Below are 24997 nucleotides of genomic sequence, written 5' to 3' on the forward strand. Positions count from 1 at the left end.
TTTGATTATGGCCATTGCACATTTCACATCCATTTAAGTAGTTTTTAAAAGTGTAAATTATTTTATTAAAATAAAGCATCATTGGTTATTATTAGTAACTGTATTTCAATCAATTGTTCTTAACTTTACACATAAAATACAAAATTATTATTTTTTGCACTTATGATGTGTGAAAATGCAGTAGTATATTTACATCGCTTGCAAATGTCTACCGAAATAATTTGACTTGTCACAGTGAAATGATCTAGATGCTGCCATATTTTATTGAACTTTCCTGACAGAATATCAATTTGTATCGCAAGTGATAGAGCAAAATTGATTTATCTATTCAGATTTTTTTAAAGGAATAACCCGCAAAGCCTCTATTAGAGGCTTGTCTGCAGGTGGAATAGTAAGGATAGGGAAGGTAAATGTGAAAAATACATTACAAATACCCAGACCAGTTGAAAATAAATCCATCTTGAATTTATTTTGCAATTGGCGGGAATCAAACCCGCGACGCTAGTCTAATTGCAACTCAATTTTATGTATTATGTGGGCGACATGGTTCAAACCAATTCTACTATGAAATGTTAAAGAAAAGACTTTTTTGTCATAAGAAAAATCAAATTAGTAAAAAAAAAATCAAAGGAGCTCTCTAGACTACCCAACACCGGGACGCCCATTTTATTTTAGCACCGGAAGGGAAAGGTTAAATAGGAAAAAAAAAACAATGTGTCAGGATGACTGGATCCGTCACTGAATAAAATATAGCCACGGGCAAGTTAATCCAAAAAGAGAAATGTATTGCTATCTAATTTATGCAAAGATTATGGATAAAAGTTTGTTAATGAAGGAGGAAGAAGTAGCAGAGCAACAATCTTCTAGCACAATAAGAGAAATGCTTAAAGCATGGGAAACTATTGCATCGTACATTAAGAAGCATCACCCTAATAAGGAGGTGGCTATTCGTGCTACAAATTTATTCAATGATAATGCTGTGACACATTTTCACCAAATTTTGAAGCGTCGGCAAAAACAAATGTCTTAAAACAGTTTTCTAGTTAAAAGTTTTTACACCCCTTAACAATAAGTAATTTTATTTGAATAAACGTTAAAAAAAAAATGATATAAAAAAATGAGTTTGCTTTTGGTTTGGAACGCATGATCATATTTTACATCGATTTGTATGGGGAAAAATGTTTCTTTTAATGAATTTTTTCGCTAAACGAATTATATATTAAACTCGTTATGAGAGGTTCAACTGTATTTATTAAAAATATATAAAAGCTGTCATAATATTTCCTGTTCAACATTGACTAGACACAAAATTGCATATTATTAATTTGGTTTTCTGTAGTCTGATTGTCCAGTATTTGTGATATTTCATCATTATTTCATATCTCATGCCCACTTATGTTTTATGATTGACTAATATGGAATAATATTATTTATCTGTAATGTAAATTTCTTATCAAGTTTACTCCTAAGTTCTCATTATTTTAGGAATATTTGGATAATTTTTTATATCAGTTCTACTTCTGAGCAATCTTTATTTGTTTTCTTCTTCTGAAAGTACATATCGTGGGTATACTGGCAAAAACGTTAACTCTAAAATCCCTGTTTGAATAATCCCTGTTATTTAAAGGTTTTAGCCTGAATAAAATACCCGCTATAAAACTTAATGTTGAATTACTTTTATAACCAAAAAAATATGACATTTCAAACTACTTTGTGTATTTTGCCAGTTTGAAAACTTTATAATTTGCATCATCAAGTCAAAATTGCATATTTTGGAGTTAACGTTTTTTGTCGGTATACCCACAATATAATGTTTTTGGATGCTAGTTTCCTTTCAAGATTTTTTTTAATGATTTTAATTTATTTTATCTCAATACACTTGAAGAAATCTATTGAGATGGAGGATTTACTGGTCTTACGACCAATCATTGTGTGGTTTAAGTGATCACTTTAAACATTTTGTAATAAATTATCATTTTACTCATTCACAACCACATTACTAAATTTTGAAATATTCTACGTATATTTACTTCAATTTAAAACATTGTCAGTAATTTTCAAGTAAAACTTCATATGCCGTGTCTTTAGTTGATATTTTAACTCACTTTATATTGAAATAAAAAACAAAACTCTATATTCTTGAAATTTTAAACTCTACTTTAAGTTTTCTCCTCTGTAAATTAGGATTTTCTTTCTAAAGTTTTGCTTTGTTACTCATTTTTGTCTTCTAACATTGTAACATAATTTTTGGCACCATTCTGGAAGTTATTAATCCAAATCTCCGCTTTTCTTCTCTCAATTTCTGCATCCAATGTTACATAGGATACTGCATCAAAATAAAGGAAAATGTAGAATGTCACTGAGCTTTGTATACTGTAAAATAATTTTTCCATTGTTTGTATATTTGGGATTCCTGAGATTTTTTATTATGTCAACACCTATTTGAAGCATTTAAAAATAATATTAATTGGTTTATTAAATATTATTTTGCTTTATAAACAACTGTACTTAATGGTGACTTAAAGTCTCGACTTTATAATCATTGCATTAATTGAAGTGAAACTTTATAAGTTTAAGCCAAATGTTGCCGGTGCTTTTGATTAGATTAGTAGATTAAAAAGTAATTTATGTCTAAGAAGTTATTAGTTTTATAAATTATGCCTTTGAATACAATTCATGATCCTTGATTATAATTCATGAATGTAGATTAGATTTGATATCAGAACTGTTAAATAGCTGCATTGTATGATAAGAACAAAGTAATCTTTAAAAAAGAATAACTTATGTTGTCCCAAATAGGAAAATATCAACTTTTTTTTAGCAGCCATTGATCAAATTTTAATATATCGCTTACTCCTTTCAAGAACGTCATAAATAAAAAAACTTCATTTTTCAGGAGAACGTTTTTAAAGTTTAAAAATATAATACAATGTATTAAAAATACATATCAAGCCACTTACTGATCTTTTTACTGTGCAACAGATCTTTTTAGGTTAAACCTGATCTTTTTAGGTTAAAGATTTTTCCACTATTTGAAAAATGTTAAGTATATTTAAAAAGATAATTAAACAATACCTTTTATTCAAAATGCAAAAACAACACTTTCTGCCCTGTAACGGGTAAATATTAAGTTTAAAAAATTGCCTCTTTTGCTGGGATATAGTACATTTTCTGGGCATTCCAAAAACATGCACAACTGAAAATTGACGATTTTTGATTTATGACGTTCTTGAAAAGAGTGAGCTATATGAAAAAAGAGTAATGTATGGTGCTTTGGGACTGGGTTTGAGTAATGGAATGTTATCCCGATTGTGAATAATATCAAAGTACGATCATCACTTAAACTCCAAGTCAGTCTAGGTTAACTTATTAACAAATTATAGTAAAAATAGCATTTCAAAACATATTTTATTTCCAATGGGAAAAAAAATTCATCAATTGATTAGGTAGTCACTTTGTGGTAATATCTATAAATTTTTTATTTAAATGGTACATACAGTATATTCGTGTTTTTTGGACCATTAGTTGATATTTTTACATTGTAAGACCAAGGCAGGATGCCTTCATGTAATTTATAATAAAGATAATACCACATTAGCTAATACAGTGTCCTATAATAGATAATGTAAAAAGTTGTAAATTGTTTAAGGAAGTATGTTCATGTTTATTTCTATGTTGCAATACAAAACTTACTACTATAGTTTTATTATTTTGCATTAATGGTTATTTTGCTATCGCCACAGCATAATTTATCATTTTGCCAGGAAACCATTAAAGAGTGAATGGCATTTCGTGTATGTGTATTCTTATCTGTGAGATTTTTTTCTCTCTATTGATATGGTAAACAATTTTATATTATATACGAGCATGTGGGTACACAGTAAATACTTATTGTAATAATTGTATTTCTTCTTTATGCCTTACGTATAATGTAATGTTTCTGATGACAAGGTTCTTGTCACCAGTCGGAAAAAAGTACCAATAAAAAGTGGTTAAGAATGAAGTAGTTCTATTTTATAAAGATTATAAAATGTGTCAAAAAGTATTTTCTTCTTCCTGGCTACATCCCAACTTACGGTCTTTGTAGACTGCTGGGGTCAGCTCTCCGCGTCCTCAGGTTGTAGATCCTTCTGTCATGGAAAAATTCACCTAGGCATTGCCTTCACATCATGTTATCTTTCTGCAGCATATCTTTATATTGTAGATATGTCCAACAAAGTATCTGCGAAAAATATTCAAGAAAAGGTTCATTTAAATTACAATGAACTTTCACCGAGAATTTAAGTTTGACAGCGCTTAAAAATTAATCAAAATTAATTGTAGCGAGTCCGACTTCAGAAATAGAGTGCGATGGCCCTCTGCGCCCGTCCCGCTCGCGCTCGGGGTCCGGCAGCATCCCGCCCGCCCTGCCGCCGCCGCCGCGCCGCCCCGCGAGACGCCCGCGCCCCCTCGCTCCTGGCGCCGAGCCCTGCCCCACGAGGTCCACCTCCGCCAGCCCCACCAACTGCCGCGAGGAGAATGAGACCAACGACCTCATCTCCTTCACCAGACCAGCTTCTGGCGGCAAGGCTCACCTGGAGTTGAAGGAGTGCATCAAGCACATTCACAAGTAAATTTTTTTAAATTTATACTTACACATACAAATTTGGTACTCATTTTGCTAGCCAAGTTTAAGTGTTTTTGGCCGTGCCAATATGGGTTATATGCTAGACACAACTTATAGGATGTGCGCCCATAGATAATTTACCTACAAAACTTGGTATGACATAGACAAATCAATAGGCACTGCCTGATTAACTAGACTGTTACTTACTATTCAAACGTTAAATATAAATAGGTTTGTACATAATTCGAGATTCATAAATTAAGCTAAAGATATTCTCAACACCATATTAATAAAATATGGAATATAAACAAACGCCGCTTTAATTGACTAATAACATTTTTTCAGACTTCATCAAGCGGACCAATTAGCGCTCGTACCTGTTCTTAAGGATGGCCCAAAATTAACACGAAGCAATTCCAATCTTTCTAATTTTTCTACAATTTCATCCCCGAATGTGATACCGTATCCGTCTCCAAATGCAACTATCAACAATTATGTGAATCCACTCATTGCCTTCCCTACAAACTCACCCTATGTGCAATATCAGTATACGCAAAGCACGGGAGTGTTTGCCAATACCCAGAACAATCTTTACCCAAACCTAAACACGAGTGTCAATATCAATAATAAAAACTCTACGGGTTTTACAACTAGTAGTCCGGGTTTTGTTTACCAGCCACCGTTTAATGCGGCCAGACCTATATATCCCAATCTATCAAATCTTTCTTCGCCAACGCAGCAGTCTCAGCCGTTTCTTACAAATAATACAATACCGACGGGTAATGTGAATCCTGTAAACCAAAGTGTTCTTAATCCGCCTCACAATTCGGCTAGCTATCCGCAGTTGAATATTTTTAACAATAACAACCCGCCTGCTGGATCTAATTTTACAAATCAAGGAATTAAAGCTTCTCCCTCGGCACAAAGCTTGTATAACACTTCCGCGAGAAGTAATTCATTGAAGGATGGAAAAGAAAATGTAACAAAATCAAACACCATGCAAAATATTGAATCCGCTTCAGAAACACATATAATAACTAACAGTAATTCTGCATGGAGTAATGCGAACCAGTCGTCTGAAGTAAACAAATCTGCCACTTACAAAAGCAATACAAGAGCTAGTTCGGAAACTTCATCAAGAACGTCTTCGGTAATTATTTCTCCCATATGAATTAAATAGAAAAAAAATTACATATGATTAAATTTATTTTATTTTTACTTTTTTTTTTTCAGACTTCATACAGAGACCCCTTTTTATCTCCTGGTGGAAAGTCATCTAATTTTATTGATTTGGGGGCAAATACCAGGTAGTTTTTTTTTTCTTTTTTATTAGTAAAAGTACGTTAACCCGTAATTGAGGGGAATGAAATAAAAAAAAAAAAATAGTGATGTGCTCCGATATTTTAAAATAATTTTGAAAAGTTTTTTTTTATGAAAGAATTGGTAAAAGGACCGGAATCTTAAAGAATTATTCTAGTTACTAGAATCATTGAACTTTTCCTGTATCCTTACATTCAATACAATATTAGAATAAATCAATTTCCAATGTTTTAAAATGAGAAAAAACTTTTTTGCAGTTCATCGAGTGTTGGAAGTGTTAGAGTAAGTGTTTTAGAAGCCTTTGATCCGCTGATGACTGACCAAAGTGCATGTGGTAAGATATAAAATATAATTATAATGCACATACTTAGTAACATTATGAATGGAGCAGCGAACACAAATATTTACTCACTAATTTTAGAGTACATGAGTAGCAGTGAATGTGGCAGTGTTTACGATGAATACGACCCATTGGACTTTCTGTACGGTGAACATGAAACTTCAAAGGATACTCCTGTGTATGCATCCATCAGCAGCCGGAGAGGCGTCGTGGATTCCATTCCTTCGCCACTACCTTCACCTTCACCAAAATCGTTCCCACCCGCTCTTGCCGTTAGAAAAAAAACCAACACTTTGAATGTAAGTGGTTTCTGTTTTTTTTTTACTTTAACACTACCGACCACACAATATTGGTAGAAACATATCCCTGAAACCGCTGGTGGGGTATTGTGCACGTGCCATGAGGTGCTTTCAACCTCCACATGTGTTTTCCCAGAAGGGCGTTGTAAAGGAACAATAATGTACTTACTGGCTTACTGTTTATTAACATTTTGTATCTCACAACCTTTTAATAATGGTGATTCTTTGTCGTCGGTAGTCGGGACCTACTCGATTCACCACACCGCATATTTTTTTGAAAAAAATTAACTATCACATACACCATGTTGGTCTCGCAGAATATACTTATGAAATATTGATTAATGGTAGAATATAAAAAATCCATGTTTTCAACAGATGTCAGTCACTTTAACCGATATTTCGTAAGCATGGCTTAAGATGTTTTGGCAAAAAAAAAATATTTTCAACAACAAACAATAATTTTTATTTTGATTTTCATTTACAATATTTTGTAATTTTTATTTCAGAGCAAACTTTACGAATGCATTTCGTTTGTGAAAAAGAGGCAATTTGAACCTGAGCTAATTGCTTTTGTGGATATGGTTAAGGAAATAAGATGTGAGACCTGTTTTATGTTGACAAAATTGGAATATATTCGTTTTGTATTTGATTTTTCTAAATAATGTTGTATTTCACAATTTAGGTGAATATTCTTACTCTGATCCGGTGACGAATCCTGGATATGTCATTGCGTCAAAATCAGATGGAAGGTATCCTTCCAATACCAGCATTAAACTCTTGGTGTACCACGATAGACCAGTTAATCCTATAACATTTACGTGTGATGGTGAGATCTCTTACTATTTTCAATATACTGCGTAACATTATTATTTCTTCTTGGAGTCTTATTTTGTAACTGCGGAGTCATTCCCAATCATCAACTTCTTTATGACATCGCTCACTCCTTTCAAGAACGTCATAAATAAAAAAACTTGATTTTTCAGGAGAACGTTTTTAAAGTTTGAAAATAGAATACAATGTATTAAAAATAAATATCAAGCCACTTATTAAACTTTTTACTGTGCGACAGATCTTTTAAGGTAAAACCTGAAGGTTTTTTCCCCATTTGAAAAATATTTAGTAGGTATATTTAAAAAAATAATTAAACAATACCAATTCTTCAAAATGCAAAAACAACACTTTCTGCCCTGTAGCGGATAAATATTAAGTTAAAAATATGCTGCTTTTGCTGGGATATATGTAGTACATTTTCTGGGCATTCCGAAAACAAGCACAATTGAAAATTGACAATTTTTGATTTATGACGTTCTTGAAAGGAGTGAGTGACACGTTTGACATCTTCTGATACTTTATGTTTACCATTGTTCATTATGTAATCTTCTGACTGTAGTGGAATCAACGGTGGAACATGTGATACTGCACGTCGTTTGTGAACTTGAAGGAGAAATAAATGATGATATTTCTACCTACACTTTGAGGGTTTGTACATTCACATTTGATATTGAATCTTTTTATCTTAAATGGATAGTAAAATTAAAAAAAAATACTAACTCAGCTCTGTTAAATCTTGTTTTTTTTTGTTGCTATATTGCTTTGTGATATTCGCCAATATTAAAGCCATTTTGTTCTTCCACTTTTTTGTAGGTTTGGGGAATGAGCGAATACCTTACGCCCGGCAGCTCCCTAGCAGAATACGACTATGTGAGGCAATGCCTCAGGTTAGAGAAGGACATACTGCTGTGTCTCCAATCTACCAAAGATACCAGTTTAGCCAGGACAGAAAGAGACGACACTAGAGATAGTCTTCTGACTCTGGAAGAACTTTTACCAAACCAGGGGTTGACTCCACCAATATCCCACCAGAATCTATCAATTTTACTTGGTAAATATCACTTTTTATGCTTGCCATTATTTTCATCTGATATCAATACGAGTTTGAGCATAAATTGGTCTCGATTCTGATTACAAAATCGGCATAAAATAATAAACTGTAATAAAATACTTGTGATAATATTGCTTGATAACACACCACATTTATTACTTAAATGCATTAATTATTGGTTTCAACATGTAAATTATATCAATTGATATGGCAATTTATATGTGTATATTATATGTTTGTACATAAAACATATTTTTTTGTTTTAAATATTAAGTTTAATAAAAGGTTACTAATTTTACAAATATTTGAACATACAAAATATTTTAAAAAAAAAAAGGTTTTTTAGTAGGTCATGGAGCATTTTGAGAATACCTTTTCGTTTTAAAATTAGACAAAACTATACTTGTGAATGTGATGAGACGTTATCGCAAGACGTCCCTTATTTAGTGCGGGTATGTCCGATTTTCAAAAAAGAAAGATTGAAATAGGGAATTAAATGTGCAAAAGACATAGGTAATAGGACATAAAGATCTATCGGATTTAGTGGTGTCTTATTTAGAAAATATGACAAGAGAATAAGACAAATAAGTAAGCTATGTGACAGACTTAATAGATATATGATATTGAATCCATTGTGCGTCTATTGTATTGTATCTTTTGTATTTTTTTAAGGATCAACTTTTTTCATTTTTTGTGAACTTTACACATCGCCCACTCCTTTCAAGAACGTCTTAAATCAAAAATCGTCAATTTTCAGTTGTGCATGTTTTCCGAATGCCCAGAAAATGTACTATATCCCAGCAAAAGAGGCATATTTTTAACTTAATATTTACCCTCTACAGGGCAGAAAGTGTTGTTTTTGCATTTTGAAAAAAATGTATTGTTTATTTATTTTTTTTCAATAAACTAAATATTTTTCAAATGTAGAAAAAATCTTCAGGTTTTACCTAAAAAGATCTGTCGCACAGTAAAAAGTTTAATAAGTGGCTTAATATTTATTTTTAATACATTGTATTCTATTTTCAAACTTTAAAAACGTTCTCCTGAAAAATCAAGTTTTTTGATTTATGACGTTCTTGAAAGGAGTGAGCGACATCTACTATAATTTTGAAGACATATAAACTAAATATGCTTTAAATCTTTCTGCATAATATGCAAGGAAAATTTTCTAAGGTATTTAATAAATATAAAAATATAAACAAACTGAAGTAAAATGGAGAATAATGTAATTTCTTTTGATGACAGAAACCCTGGAGCGAGAACTGTCTCGACTTTCGACATCAGTATCGGAAGTGGGGAATGCGAGAACAGGATCTACCGCACAGGCCGTGAAGGCCATATGTACGCTTCTCGGAGGCGTTGAGACTATGCAGATATTCAAGAGTCTTAAGGCACTAGTAAGCGCCTGTTCTCAGGTTACTATCACTGTATATATTTATCAAAGCGCACATCAATAATTACATACTATTGCTACGTAAATATCAAATGCAAAATATTGTTTAGCTTTTTGCGAAGTAACACATAAAAATGCGTTAAATTTTTAAACTTTTATAAAATTTAATATTAACATTTACTAACAAATCCAACAACTATACAGAGACTTCTTGTATTTTGTATATTAGTACGCTTTTGTTCATGTTGACCAAAATTACATGTATTTATATGCCATAAATAATTTCTACACCTGTTATTCGTTTTCTGTGAAATGTTAAAAAAATTGAAACAAGTATTTCAAAGGTAGACAAAATATCAAAATTAAAAAAAAACAAGCTTTTGTTACACATTTCAACCTTTTATTTGATAACTGGGGAGTTAATATAAATAACCACTTATTTTTAATTTTGAAAAACAGCATTTAAAAAAAATACTAATCAATACCATTGGTAGTTATTATCCACCTCCGTAGTGTAGTGGTAAGCTATGCTGGAGGTCCCGGGTTCGATTCACAGTCAGGTCAAAATATATATTCTGTGTATAATATTTAAATTCACTTATTGAAGTAAATTTTTAATTTATATTATTTATTATTGAAGTAAATATTTAATTTATTTATATTAATATTTTAATTTAATTTAACATTCGTTTGATAATGCCCTAACAAGGCGAAACAATTGTCACAATATAAATTTTTATGTGTTTTTGTTAATAAAATACAACTTAGTAGACTCAAAAAATCTGTGTTTGATTTAAAATTAATACATAAATTAAAATGGAGTTCTACAAATTAAACGCCAAATCAATAAATAAATATTTTAAAGTGATTTACACTCTCATATTTATTAAATATCACCCTAGACTGCTACAAAAAGCGCAGGACTGACCATCTTGCCTTCGTGCAATTAATGATCAAGATAACACGGTATGCATTTATATGATGCAGTACCCTATGCACCATTGGGTGCAGATAAGGGTTAGAAGAATTTATTGTACCTTTTTTTTAATGTTTTTCTTTGTTGTTACAGACACAACCAGATTCTAGTATAATGAAACCGGAAATTACATCCGATGCAGGAGACTATTGTTCTGTGTCTCTTCGGCAGACTACAATAAAGGATACATTGGGATTGCACTGTCAAAAGTTAAGGGAAGCTGTGAAAGCTTTCATAGCGCTTTACTGCAAGTCAAATAGGGTTGATTTCCAGATGGAGGACAACCACTATACTTTACCGGGAGAAAATGAAAGTAAGTTGCTATGTTTGTTATTTCACATACACATACTGGAATATTGAAATTATACATCACCGAAAAAAAATTCTAAGGAAAACCACATTAGAAAAGTGTATTAGCATAATTATATTGATGCTTTTTACTACACAAAGGAGGCGAAAAGTCTGGAGTTTTGGTTTTTTATTTTTATAAATTTGTTACACCAGAAAAAACAAATTACATTTTTGTTTTGATAACTTTCTAAATGTTATAAAATAAATATAAAATCACATCTTAACTGGAATATTCCAATCACCTAAACATACATAAAGGTTTTTTTATGTTGTCCTAAAAATAAAAGATTTTAATTTTGTGGTATATTGAAGTGATTTGATATTTGGTCTTCAGGTTGCCTACAGATATATAATATCCAATAATAATAATAAATAATACACCCTTCGTATCTTTTACATATATATAAATAGCTAACTATCTAACTAACCATCACGTCGCTTATCGCAGGGGTAGGCAGAGAAAATAGAATGACTCCTGACCTGACTATTTTCAAGTATTTGGAATTCATGAATGTAGCCAAGTTTTCCTTGATCTTCCTTTCCTTATAAATATATTAAATAAATAATAATTAAGAAATGAATTTGTTTTACTGATCTTTCTTCATTTAAGCGATTCCCGTGACTAAACTATCTAAACACACCTTTTATCGATAATGCTTATCTCGGCCTTGCATTCTTTCCTTATATCACCATTTGAACATCTATCATAGATCATTTTACCGCATATTCGTCTGAAAGATCGCATTTCGACTGCTTTCAGTCTTCTTTCATCATTCTTTGGCAAAATTGTTGCATACATACATACTTACACGGTTTGAATTCCAGTCCCTCAGTTAAAGGCAACATTAGTATTCCTGCAAAAAATTCTAATTAGTGTTTTTTTTTCTATCCAGAGTCAATATTTCTGTCATCCGTAAAGGAGTCTGCGCTGTTCTTTGTGGAAGGAGTACATCGACCTCCCGTAAACTGGAATCACGACGAGTTTGTGGTCCACGCCCAAGTGTACCACGGGACGAGACCCCTCCGGGGCATGCAGTCGACGGGACCAGTTCCCATCGACACCCAGGGCTTCTATCCAAGAATCATATTCGAAGCATGGTACGTCATATTGTTTATTACTATTGTTATTGGAAAAATAATAATATAATATAATAATAAAAATAATAACTTGTACTAAATCCTCTAAACACATTGTTTGGGGGAAATGCTTAAAAGTGTCTTTAACATACTGTTAGTAGAGAGCGGGAGACACTTATAAGAGTTCTATTTATTAGATTTAAGTTTTTTTCTGACATTTCTTGGTGGAACTGCATTTTAAAGAATAAAATAACGTCGCTCACTGACATCTGATGATGTCGGTTATGGTTCGGAAAATCTACGCTGGAAAGAAATATAAACTGAGTAAAATAACGGATACCATCCCAACCAAAAAGTAACAGGTGCCCATTAGTCACATCTCCAATCTAGAGTTTCAATAAAAAAATCATATTTCCCATATGCGCCAGTGGGATTTTTGTACTGAAACTACATGGTATGTTTCCGGCTTAATCCTCATCCTTAGTTGCATTGTCTCATTTTTTGTATTATTTATGTGTCTTCCGTAGGTTAAGTTTGAACGAACTGAGTATTGCCAACCTGCCTAAAGAGTCTCGCTTGGTTCTCACCTTGAGCGGGAGGACGATGCCAAAACCTGACAGCCAGAATGGGGCCATCACGGACAAGGAGAAGGACAAAGCTGCGGAGGCCAATCAGAAGGAACCTCCGGAGAAGCAAGATGACGATGATGACAGCTCTGTTCCAGTTCATATTGAACAAGAGGAATTGGGCTGGGCAGCCATTCAGCTCTTTGATTTCACTGGGTAAGGGATTATTTTGTTAATACAGTTAGTAGTCTCTTGATTTATCATGATCGCTAGTGAAAATATCCTTGTTAATCCACAAAATGCACTGTTTTGTAAATATGTACCTACCTTTCGCCTATCTATATGGATAAAAAAAATACTTATAATTTATATTTGAAGCACTTACTTTGTGATTTTCCATTTTATTATTAAAATGTAACTTTGTTTAAAAATCACTATTAATATTTTATTATACCTTAATTATAATGTCTACCGGTTTCGAAGCTAACCGCTTCTTTATCAGGACTTGATAAAGAAGCGGTTAGCTTCGAAACCAGTAGACATAATTAAGTTATGATAAAATATTTATAGTGATTTTAAAACAAAGTTACATTTTGATTATAAAAAATACTTAAGTACACACACACATTGTGAAAGTGGCTAATGGGGTGGCTAATGAAAGTGGCTTTTTTTTGTCTCAAAAGCGGTAGTTAGCTCCTATCATACGATTGGTTTATATAAATCCTATACAAGTTTGTCAGTTGTTTTACTAAAACAAAATAACTATTTAAATAGTGGTATTTACCAAGTTAAACTTACCAAGTAAAAATGGATAGATATTACCACAAAGTGACTGCCGAATCAATTAATGAAAAAATAACTTTTTAATGTGTTTTCTTGACACAAAGTGCATTACTTTTCTTTGAATGTATATAATATTCATTTATAAATTTTGGACTTAAGAAATTGTTCTAGTTTTAACCAAAATAGTTTCCCTCTAAATTCAGAATATACAGAAATAAAGAAGTTGTCAATATCCCTCTTTGATTAAGAAATTTCAGGTGAACATACTGTGTAAATTAAATCCCAGAGCGCATAATTTAAAAGTTATCGGTTTTACGTTTCATATCGGCTGATTTACGTTTCATAGTTACAATATCATATATTTTTACATGTTCTAGTTTGCTTGTCTCCGGGAGCTATATTCTACCAATCTGGCCGGTGTGCGCAGATAAAAGATTGGGACCGGCACCTGAACCTTCCGACTGCCCGCCTCAACAACATCCTCTTTTACATATTGGTAAGTTATCTCCGTCTCCGTGGTGTAATGATTAGTGTGTTTAGCTACCGTGCTGGAGGTCCCAGGTTGGATTCCAGGGGGGGGGGTTGAAAATAAATAGTATTGGTTTCATACTCTAATATTTATTCAATATTACCCTGGACTAATACCTGAGGTGGAGGGCTGATCACCTTTCCTTCATGTGTTAACAATTAAGATAACACTGCGTTTATATGATGCAGTGCCCTATGCACCATTGGGGTGCATATAAGGGTTTGAATGAAAATGAAGTTATCTAATTTCTTTCGTGAATGTGCTTAATTCTTTTCTCACCAATATTAATCAACGATTCAGCTTTTATTATTCCCTCAGATTATGCATTCTTTACTGGCATATTTTATCTTCCTCTTCTTCTCTACTGTGGTCTCAATCCTGTGGCTTACAGCTACAGCTCCTCATATGTTGAACAGACCGTATCCTCATATGAGTCGCAAAGATATTCGCGGTGTGTACGTACTCTGGCATTTGTTCCTTCGATCGCTTTCTCTTTTATCAGGTACAGGAAACCCTCCTGTTTCTAGACATGACCAATCCATTTGGCGGATCTCTTATTGTATCATTTATGCATAATTTATTGTTTTAATACTTAAACACACATAAGAACATATGCATAAGTAATTTCTCAATTTTTGTCTCTTTTCAGAAATTCCATCATACTGCAACGGTGGAGTGTATTGGGAAGAGGATGAAGAATCCGAACTGTATTCATCAAAATACTCGTTCGATACCCTGGATAAGCACACTCAGCAGCAGCTCATGCACCTGATAGAGCAAGGACCTTACCAGAGAATGCCCACCGAATGCAGAGAGGTGAGAGCGCCTCGGAATATTGTTACAATTTTTAAATTAGACATACATTTAAATGAGGGCGGTCTTTTCCTTACTGTCAAAGAAATTTTATTAACCTTTCCACGACTTTGAAAATGAGATTATCAAAATAAAATGCAGTAGATACGAGCTCAGAATTTTTGTATTCCTCTGTAATATAATTAATATGTATTACATAAAAGTATCATAATATGTATAATAAAGTTATTTATTTGCAGCGAAGGAAGTAAATAATTTGTTAAAAAATCGGGGATAAAATCACCACTACATAAATGATTCCCAGAGTGTGGGTGCGTGACGTGCTTTGCATACACATGCACGCGGCTTGGTGGTGTTTCCGCCAATCTCCTTTTAGTAGCGCGCAGGTCATCCTCCGCGGCGGTTGTGTGTCTACGACAGCTATTTCTGCTACTTGCGATGTATTTTTTTTCTCATTTTCAGATATTTACCAGAGCTAACATTATAAAATTGTTACATTTCAACTTCAACTATGGTTTATAATAGTAACATTTAGGAATATTCACATTTTCCAGTTTTTAAATTACATTTTCATATGATGAACAAAATGCATATCACTGTTGCACGCGGTAGTTTTTAGCACCGTAAGAGAAAGGGTAATATCTTATTTCCATTTACAGATTCTATGGGAAAAGCGGCACTACTTAGTGGGCATTCCCGGAGCTCTTCCTTTAGTTCTGCTGGCCTCCATGAATTGGGATGCAGGAAGCAAAAGACAACTGATGCACCTCTTGGAGCAGTGGGCGCCCCCTTCCCCTCACGATGCTCTGCACATGCTGCTACCGTGGTATGTTGACCGCTTAAAGTTAGGGTTTTTTTATAAAAAGTAAAGTATGTTTTACTTTTCACCCGATGAAAACGTCTGTTAGTTTTCGAAACTAGTCATGTGTAATGAAATCATTTAGCGGTTATACAAGTGTTTAATTTTTAAATAAATAATCAACATGTCATTCCACAAAGTTAATGCCGAATCAATAAATAATGTAAAGTGGAACCTCTCATAACGACCATAATTTGTTCCAGAATCTTACTCGTTAAGTTAAACATTTTTTGTTTTGACTGGAGCGGAAGTCCTGGATCACAAGTGAATTTCGTGAAAAAGGGACTTGCCTTTTCACTGTAACTAGTTATGCGAAATTTCGCTCGTAAAGGGAGAAACTTTTACACATTTTTCTTTACTCATTATGTGAATTATTCGTAATGAGAGGTTCTGGCGTTTCTCATGTGTGTGATTATAATCCAGGATTCGGACCTCACATACTAATATAAGAGTTTCTGCTTAGTAAAAAGCTTCTTTACATCTCACCATTAGATGTCTCTTGTGAAGTTCTAGTGATTCAAGAACAAGGTTTCTAAATTGGTTCATATATATAGAACTTCCAAGAATTTGAGTAGTGTGGTTGTCAATAATGGGTAGAATTGGTGAATGTTACACGTGCTTAAAGTGATCACTTGACCAGCCTATGACAGGTGGTTCGATATTCTATGTTGAGATGCCGACATTACTCGGGAGACAGGGACTGATTGAGAGTGTTTGCGTTGGCAGTTTCCCCGACGTGGGGGTGAGGCGGCACGCGGTGCGCTGGCTGTCGCGCTGCCCGGGGGACGTGCTGGCCTCGCTGGCGCCGCAGCTGTGCCTGGCGCTGCGCTACGAGCGCCACCCTGCCTCGCCGCTGGCGCGCCTGCTGCTGGCGCGGGCGCTGCAGTCCCCCCGCTTCGCGCACCGCCTCTACTGGCAGCTGGTGCACGACATACCCGGCAACTGTCCGCAGGTAACCTGATTACTGAATCATCAAAAATGCCACCATTCAACTAATTATACTTTTATTCTTCTTCTCTGTCTTATTCCTCATTGCTGAGGGTTGTGACCCTTGCAGAAGCAATGACACTTCTCCAGTTATCCCTTGACTGCGCTGCACGTAGCGCTCCAACCACTGAGGTGCCTGCTGCTGCCTTAATTTTATCGGTCCATCGTGTGGGGGATCTTCCTCTCCCTCTCTTTCCCTCCAGGCTACCGATCACAACTAGTCGTTCCAGGCTATCCTCGTTGCCACGCGCAACGTGTCCAAAGAACTGGAGAATCCATCGGGTACACATATTGGCCAGAGTCAAGCCACCCAAGCGTAGTTACTGGCGATATACTTTTATATTATATATTTATATTCAAACATCTGGGAATTAAATATTTCAATAAACTCCCTAAAGAAATTTAAAAAATAGAAGATATTAAAATTCTTAAGAAAAAAATGAATGCCCAATACATATAAATCTTGGAAAAAAAATTATATAAAGACTATTATATCATTAATTATATAAAACTTTAAACCTTGAGCGTAAGTCCCTCTCCAAGTACAAGAGCTCAGTCTCTTTTTTGGAGAGCCACAGCGAATCTAAAACATTAAGTTTGACATATCGCTCACTCCTTTCAAGAACTTCATAAATCAAAAAACTTGATTTTTCAGGAGAACGTTTTTAAAGTTTAAAAATACAATACAATGTATTAAAAATAAATATCAAGCCACTTATTGAACTTTTTACTGTGCAACAGATCTTTTTAGGTAAAACCTGAAGGTTTTTTCTCCATTTGAAAAATATTTAATATATTTAAAAAAAATAATGAAACAATACTTTTTCTTCAAAATGCAAAAACAACACTTTCTGCCCTGTAGCGGGTAAATATTAAGTTAAAAATATGCCGCTTTTGCTGGGATAAAGTACATTTTCTGGGCATTCCGAAAACATGCACAACTGATAATTGACAATTTTTGATTTATGACGTTCTTGAAAGGAGTGAGCGATATGTATAAATGTTCAGAAATTGTATTATGTTGTCCTTAAAAATGTAACTATATTAAACAAATAAAAATAATATTTATACATATATATATATATATATATATATATATATATATATATATATATATATATATATATTTTTTTTTTTTTTACAAAAATATTAGTAGTATTAGTATAAAACCACCCACCGAGATTTTTATGTCTACCGGTTTCGAGACGTACCCGTCTCTTCGTCAGGACAATCACTACCACAGCATGCAAATAATACTACCCGTCACTACCATAGCACTATTTACACACTTAAAACTACGCAAAATGTTTAACACATGTCGACGGGTTCCCCCAATTTATATGTTCCCTCCATTTAGATTTTTGTTTGCGAAAAATCTCATCTACTTGATTTACACAAAAAATGTTTTCTTTCAATACCCCGCGGTTACATTTTCCCTCCATTTAAGTTTTTTTCTTCAATCTCTTAAAAAACGTATGTTAGGGGTTTCACTGTACTATGAAAATTGAATTTGTCAGGGATGGCAATGGCATTGACAGGCTAATATGCTGTAAAACAACTGATTGACACATACAAATACTGACGTACATATTAAATTTATAAATGAAAGGTGATAGTCTCATGTTATAGAGACGTTTTACTTAGATAAAGCAGTCAGGTAAAATTACCATGAGGTGCATAAATGCAAAGTCATTTCTAAAACACTGTGATTTATGACCCAAGCCAGCAGTTTATTTAGACTAGTATAAGGTCATTCATAGGTAACATGATATAACAGAAATCTGCTTTATCAACCCAAAATTGTTAATGTTTACCTATGTGGGTGTAATTTGGACCTATACGGGTATTTAGCTTAAAATTTCCAGGTTTGTTTCATCCGATAACTGATACTTTTCTTTGCAGAATTCTTCGGAACAATTTCTAGGAATCTCTTTGGATGGTGAGCCTTTAGCAATTGGTGCCGAACCTGACCCCAGTATTGTGGCTTCGGCGAGATGGGTCCGTCGCAATCAGCTGCTTCTCCGAGCCCTTCTGGCCATTGTTGGAGAAAATCTTGCAGAGAGATTACTGAAACAGCAGCTCCTAGTCAAGGTACGGCTTGTAATTTCAATACCTCAGTCTGCCAAAATTGATTTCTTACCTAAAATCTATGAATATTCTTATCGCAAAACAATATGTAAAAATCAATAATTTTTGTGCTCATTTTTTTCTTGTTTTATTAAAGGCTCTAACCGAGGTCGCCAGCTCTGTGAAAAACTGCAAGGAAAGTGTTAGGAATATAAATCTGCAGGCCGGCGTGGAAAATTTAGTACCTTTAACCAAATCACATAATATCTGTTTACCACTATCCATATCTCAAGAAGTTCATGATATAGATGTAAAGTGAGTTTACTACTTTCATATGTATTTCACAAAACAGCTAATTTTTAGTATTTGTTAGTCACCAACAAGTATTTCAGTATTGTGCCGCCGAATTCATGAATTTTTCTAACATTTTTATTATTATTTTAGGTCCTGTTCTTATTTCCCTTCTAACACGCTGCCGATGAAAATTAACTTTGTTAGCAGTGACAATGCTATCATTCCTGCAATTTTCAAGGTATATATTTAATCAATTTTTTCTTCTTCTGATGTGCGTGTCATGTCAGGTCTCCCTGACTTCAACTATCACTTGAGAGTAATTGTGCTCGTCTTAGGCAACTCTAAACAGTGCCTCAACAGTCCGATCCCCGTCCAATATTGTGAATTCCGGAGCCGGAAGATCTGTCTTCTGCCCACACCTCGTTGACTCTATTCTCGTCTATTCTCAAATACTTTAGTCATATTGTAAAAAGTGTAGCAAACAATTCAATGATGGGTAGAGTCAAAATTTGATATGTTACGTATTTGTACAATTTTGTATTTTTAGGTTGGTGATGATCTGCGCCAAGATGCTTTGGTTTTGCAAGTAATGAGGGTAATGGACCAACTTTGGTTAGCGGAAGGTTTAGACTTGCGAATGGTCACCTTCAATGCTGTTCCTACTCAACTTAGGAAAGGTACCTTTCCGATATCTGATCTTTTTATCATTAAAAATACTTAATAATCACCGTACCTACTTTTGTAAATTATAAATGTGTTTTTTCTCTACTACAGGTATGATAGAGATGGTTTGTTCGGCTGAAACTCTTAGAGCAATCCAAGTAGAATGGGGCTTGACCGGTTCTTTTAAAGATAAACCGATTGCCGAGTGGCTCGCAAAACATAATCCTTCCGAATTGGAATATGAAAGAGCCGTTACCAACTTCACTGGTAAGAATAAATTGCATATGTTTCTCTCCCGTAATAATTTGACATATCGCTCACTCCTTTCAACAACGTCATATATAAAAAATCGACAATTTTCAGTTGTGCATGTTTTTGGAATGCCCAGAAAATGTACTATATCCCAGCAAAAGCGGCATATTTTTAACTTAATATTTACCCACTACAGGGCAGAAAGTGTTGTTTTTGCATTTTGAAGAAAAGGTATTGTGTAATTATTTTTTTAAATATACTAAGTATTTTTCAAATGGAGAAAGAAACATTCAGGTTTTTACCTAAAAACATCTGTTGCGCAGTAAAACATTCAATAAGTGGCTATTTATTTTAAATACATTTTATTATATTTTTAAACTTTAAAAACGATCTCCTGAAAATATTTTTTTTTTATGTATGACGTTGTTGAAAGGAGCGAGCGATATAGGAAAAATTTATTTGTTAATAAACATCTTTTTACAGCATCTTGTGCTGGGTACAGTGTGGCGACATACCTTCTCGGCATATGTGACAGACACAATGATAACATCATGTTGAAGACATCGGGACACCTGTTCCACATTGATTTTGGCAAGTTTTTGGGTGACGCTCAGATGTTTGGGAACTTCAAAAGGTGATTAATCAAATTTTGAGAATTTTTGAGAGAATACCAATCGACAGAGATCTGAAATTATAATAAATGTTGATTTTTTTAGAGATCGCACTCCATTTGTCCTGACACCAGATATGGCTTATGTCATCAACGGGGGAGAGCGCCCCTCGCAAAGGTTCCACCACTTCGTGGAGTTGTGCTGCACAGCATTCAACATAGTTCGGAAACACCACAATCTTATTCTTAATCTATTTTCTTTGGTAAGTTACTTATATAAGGACAGCGAAATGAAATAAAATTAGTAGATTGTGTATGGAAAATGAGTTATCTTTTTTTCAATTGTTACTTTACCATGAGCATTATCGGAAAACAATTGATTGTTGAATGAGTTGCCATGACTTAATTCTTCATAATGGTAAAAAATTCAGATTAAAATATAAAAGCAAAATTATAATAGAATTGGGGTTACAAATTGGAATTTTTTTAAAATAATTTAAATAAGGTTATCCACCTCCGTAATGGTCAGCACGCTCGGCTGCCGTACTGGAGGTCCTGGGTTCGATTCCCAGGAAGGGTTCAAAGAAATAAAAAAAGGGATTTTTCTCTAATATTTAATTAATATTACCCTGGACTGAAGCGGAGGGCTGATTACCTTGCCTTCATGTGTTGACGATCAAGAATACACTGCGTTTATATGATGGAGTGCCCTATGCACCATCGGGTGCGAATAAGGTTTTATTTTTTTGTAAATAAGTGTCGCATCTACATGGATTTCTTTTCTCACTATGGTACTGTTTTTAATTGAATGGTGTATAATAGATGGCGTCTTCCGGTATATCTGGAGTGTCGGCTGCTGCAGTTGGCTATGTGAGAGCTGCCTTACTTCCTGGGCAAACCCCGGCCGAGGCGGCTGCCGCGTTTGCCCGCCTGATCCACTCTGCTCTTAGGTATGATTTCATCACTTAATCTGGATATAATTTTTTGACATCTCAACATAGATGAAGAAGAATATGGATGTCTGGGCTTTTACGGCGCTTACAACCGTCATAGGCTGGGTTAAGTGATCACTTTACACATGTGTAACATTCACCAATTCTACCCGTGATTGACAGCTACACTACTCAAATTCTTGGAAGTTCAATATATATAATACAATTTCGCAACGTACTTGAATCACTAGAATTTCACTAGAGACATCTATTGGTGAGATGAAAAGAAGCTTTTTATTGAGTAGAAACTCTTCTTTTAGTATGTGAGGTCCAAATCCTGGATCATAATCACATACATGAGAAAAGCCAGAAAATATCCTTTTTATTTTATTATTTAGCTTATAATTTGACCAGATAATTTATTTACAACATTTTGAGTGTCCAAATACTTGTGAACAAGTATTTGGACACACTCTATATGTTAATCTGGATATCGCTGAATGGAGAACTATCCCATGTCGCATACAATTCAATTCCATTTTTATTCATATGTTGTGTTCTTTGTGCAACTGTTTTTGTTTCGCAGTTTTTTTAAAACTTACAAAGATATTCAGACTTTAAATATTACTTTCAAAGGTTCAATTGTCTCCCTTGTAAAAATTCCTTTTACGCAGTTATGATTTTTCCTTATAGGAGTTGAGTTTTTGCATTCACGGGTTGATAAGCGTTTATAAACTATCATTTTCTTTACAATTTTTACTAGGATTGATGTGTAAATTTTTAGACATAAAATACTATATGTTTTCCTACGATCCTATACCTATATATGTACAAAGTTTTTGAGTTATCTTTATATTAATTACATAAAGGTTTTTTTTTATTTATTTTTCTTTCATTCATTTGTTAAATATATATCTACATATACCTATATATAAATTCATTTATAAATTCATATATACAATTAATATTTTTTCCAGAGACCCACGTTATGTGTCTTGAAGTAAAGTGATTATAACTTAAAAAAATTATGTTGAGGTGTAGAAAGTAAAAAGTGCTATCCATATCGCTCACTCCTTTCAAGAACGTCATAAATCAAAAATTGTCAATTTTCAGTTCTGTATGTTTTCGGAATACCCAGAAAATGTACTAAATCCCAGCAAAAGCGACATATTTTTAACTTAATATTTACCCGCTACAGGGCAGAAAGTGTTGTTTTAGCATTTTTAAGAAAGGTATTATTTAATTATTTTTTTAAATATACTAAATATTTTTCAAATGGATAAAAAACCTTCAGGTTTTACCTAAAAAGATCTGTTGCACAGCAAAAAGTTCAATAAGTGGTTTATATTTAATTTTAAAACATTGTATTATTTTTTTAAACTTTAAAAACGTTCTCCTGAAAAATCAAGTTTTTTTATTTATGACGTTCTTGAAAGGAGTGAGCGGTATATTATTTGTCCTCACAATGCATGGAATTATATTTTAATACATATTTTCAGGTCAAGATTTACGCCTATCAACTTCTTCTTGCATAATCTGGCACAGCTAAGAGCCGGTGATCAGTCGAATGCTTCTACGGGACTACTCTCATTCATGCCTAAAACATACACGTAAGATAACTTTTATCTCTACACTTGAGTCATTGTTGCAAAACTGTATTTCTCGGTATTATAATTCTCTGCGTATAATTCTCTGTACCCAAATATGGCATTTTTCTTCATAAACGGGTTATCAAGATTTGTATTACTGTTGTTATACAATTATTAGAATTTGCACTCTCCGTCTGAGTCTCCGTCGGTCTGTCTCCGTTCGTTAACAAGCAGCAACCATATTACAGTCTCGCCTTTGAACTATGTCCAAATTGAAATAATTGTACAGTAAAACCTCATTATAACGGACTTATTGGGAAGAGGGGATGTCCGTTAAAACTGAAAGTCTGTTATACGAAAATAAGCTTAAAATAAATCAAAAACTTTTTTTTTGAAAATAAAACATCGTATTTAGATATTAATAAACAATATTCTTCTTCTAACTCTTATCCGCACCCAATAGTACACAGGGCACTGCATCGTATTGATGCCGTGTTATCTTGATCGTTACTTACATGTATGCAAGGTGATGACTCCTGCGCTTCAGGGACCAGTCCAGGGTAATAATAATAAATATTAGAGTACGAAATCACTCATATTTATTTTCACCCCCTGGGAATCGAACCTGGGACCTCCAGCACAGTAGCCAAACACGCTAACCATTACACCACGGAGGCGGACGAATAAACATAATATAAACAATACAAAACACAAACAATGTTTTTTTGTGATTATTATGGTCGATAATTTTTTTTAAATGCGGTAACACTTGAATTTAAGCATGTGTAATATTCCAGGACGTTTTAACTTTTTTTACATTTGACCGGATTTTTTGTCCGTTATATCCGAAGTTTGTTAAATAGAGGTCCGTTAAATCGAAGTTTTACTGTATTTAAATAATATTACCTCATTGACAATTTCTCTTCTCTTTCAGACTTGCCCAAGAAGGGCGGTTGACCAACGTGGAAGTATTGGGGTATGAAAAGCGGTACGATCCTGAGAAGTACTACGTGTATGCTTTGCGGATATCTCGCCAGGGACAAACCACCCCCTTTGTGCTCTACCGAAGCTATAAACACTTCACGGAACTGTATCAGAAGATATGCCTTCATTTTCCACTCGCCAAAGTTCATAGGTAAGAGACTTTTCAAATTGTTCCCCTCTCATTCTGGCAGAGAGCAACCGTGGTACCAAATATTCCATATCTTTCAAACAAGCAAAGTGCTGCATAACTTAACAGCCAAATCTAATATTAAACATCTAGGGAATGAGAAATGATAACGTTAAATATGTATAGGTAAAAAAGTTCTTTTTATTGTTACATACTACTATATTTTTTCCGCCTCCGTAGTGTAATGGTCAGTACGCTCGGCTACCATTCTGGAGGTCCCGGGTTCGATTCCGGGGGGGAGGGTTAAATAAATATAAGTGATTTTTTTCTAATATTCATTCAATATTACCCTGGACTGGTAACTGAAGCGGAGGGCTGATCACCCTTCCTTCATTTTTTAACGATCAAAATAACACTGCATTTATATAATGCAGTGCCCTATGCACCATTGTGGTGCAGATAAGGGTTTAAGGGATAAGAAGACTATATTTTTTATTGCCATATAAAAAAGGAATGGGCCAAGTAGTGGATCTTTATTTGGCACCAATTTTACACAAAAATACTACACTCTGAAAAATTAATGGCAACAATTAAATTAGTTTTTTTTGTGGAGAAATATGAGATTAGTGGTATCAAATTTGTATGTCAAGATTTATGTAAATAGCAGAGTATTTGATATTTCTACACAAAAATACTAT

General features: G+C 33.8%; 1 protein-coding gene across 3 annotated transcripts in view; it reads left to right on the top strand.

Annotated features, from left to right (window-relative positions):
- The window catches only part of Pi3K68D (phosphatidylinositol-4-phosphate 3-kinase catalytic subunit Pi3K68D), a 39582-nt gene that overhangs the window by 802 nt on the left and 13783 nt on the right, over positions 1-24997 (top strand). Inside the window, exons 2-28 of one of the 3 annotated variants that reach the window (XM_088258041.1) lie at positions 4324-4609; positions 4952-5756; positions 5840-5913; positions 6184-6260; positions 6348-6565; positions 7072-7162; positions 7248-7391; positions 7956-8044; positions 8210-8447; positions 9693-9862; positions 10910-11129; positions 12061-12265; positions 12772-13026; positions 13971-14089; positions 14772-14938; positions 15595-15761; positions 16521-16746; positions 18684-18872; positions 19006-19163; positions 19293-19380; positions 19690-19819; positions 19917-20072; positions 20541-20691; positions 20774-20930; positions 21490-21617; positions 23099-23209; positions 24123-24323. In XM_088258041.1, the coding sequence (XP_088114167.1) occupies positions 4324-4609; positions 4952-5756; positions 5840-5913; positions 6184-6260; positions 6348-6565; positions 7072-7162; positions 7248-7391; positions 7956-8044; positions 8210-8447; positions 9693-9862; positions 10910-11129; positions 12061-12265; positions 12772-13026; positions 13971-14089; positions 14772-14938; positions 15595-15761; positions 16521-16746; positions 18684-18872; positions 19006-19163; positions 19293-19380; positions 19690-19819; positions 19917-20072; positions 20541-20691; positions 20774-20930; positions 21490-21617; positions 23099-23209; positions 24123-24323 (5020 nt within the window). The remainder of the gene's footprint in view (positions 1-4323; positions 4610-4951; positions 5757-5839; positions 5914-6183; positions 6261-6347; positions 6566-7071; positions 7163-7247; positions 7392-7955; positions 8045-8209; positions 8448-9692; positions 9863-10909; positions 11130-12060; positions 12266-12771; positions 13027-13970; positions 14090-14771; positions 14939-15594; positions 15762-16520; positions 16747-18683; positions 18873-19005; positions 19164-19292; positions 19381-19689; positions 19820-19916; positions 20073-20540; positions 20692-20773; positions 20931-21489; positions 21618-23098; positions 23210-24122; positions 24324-24997) is intronic. The other 2 variants (XM_088258043.1, XM_088258042.1) reach the window with 2 other exon arrangements.

The sequence above is a fragment of the Brachycentrus maculatus genome, unplaced genomic scaffold, assembly GCF_059751285.1.
Source record: "Brachycentrus maculatus isolate JH-2025_06_01 unplaced genomic scaffold, ASM5975128v1 h1tg000090l, whole genome shotgun sequence".
In the NCBI taxonomy this organism is placed as follows: domain Eukaryota; kingdom Metazoa; phylum Arthropoda; class Insecta; order Trichoptera; family Brachycentridae; genus Brachycentrus; species Brachycentrus maculatus.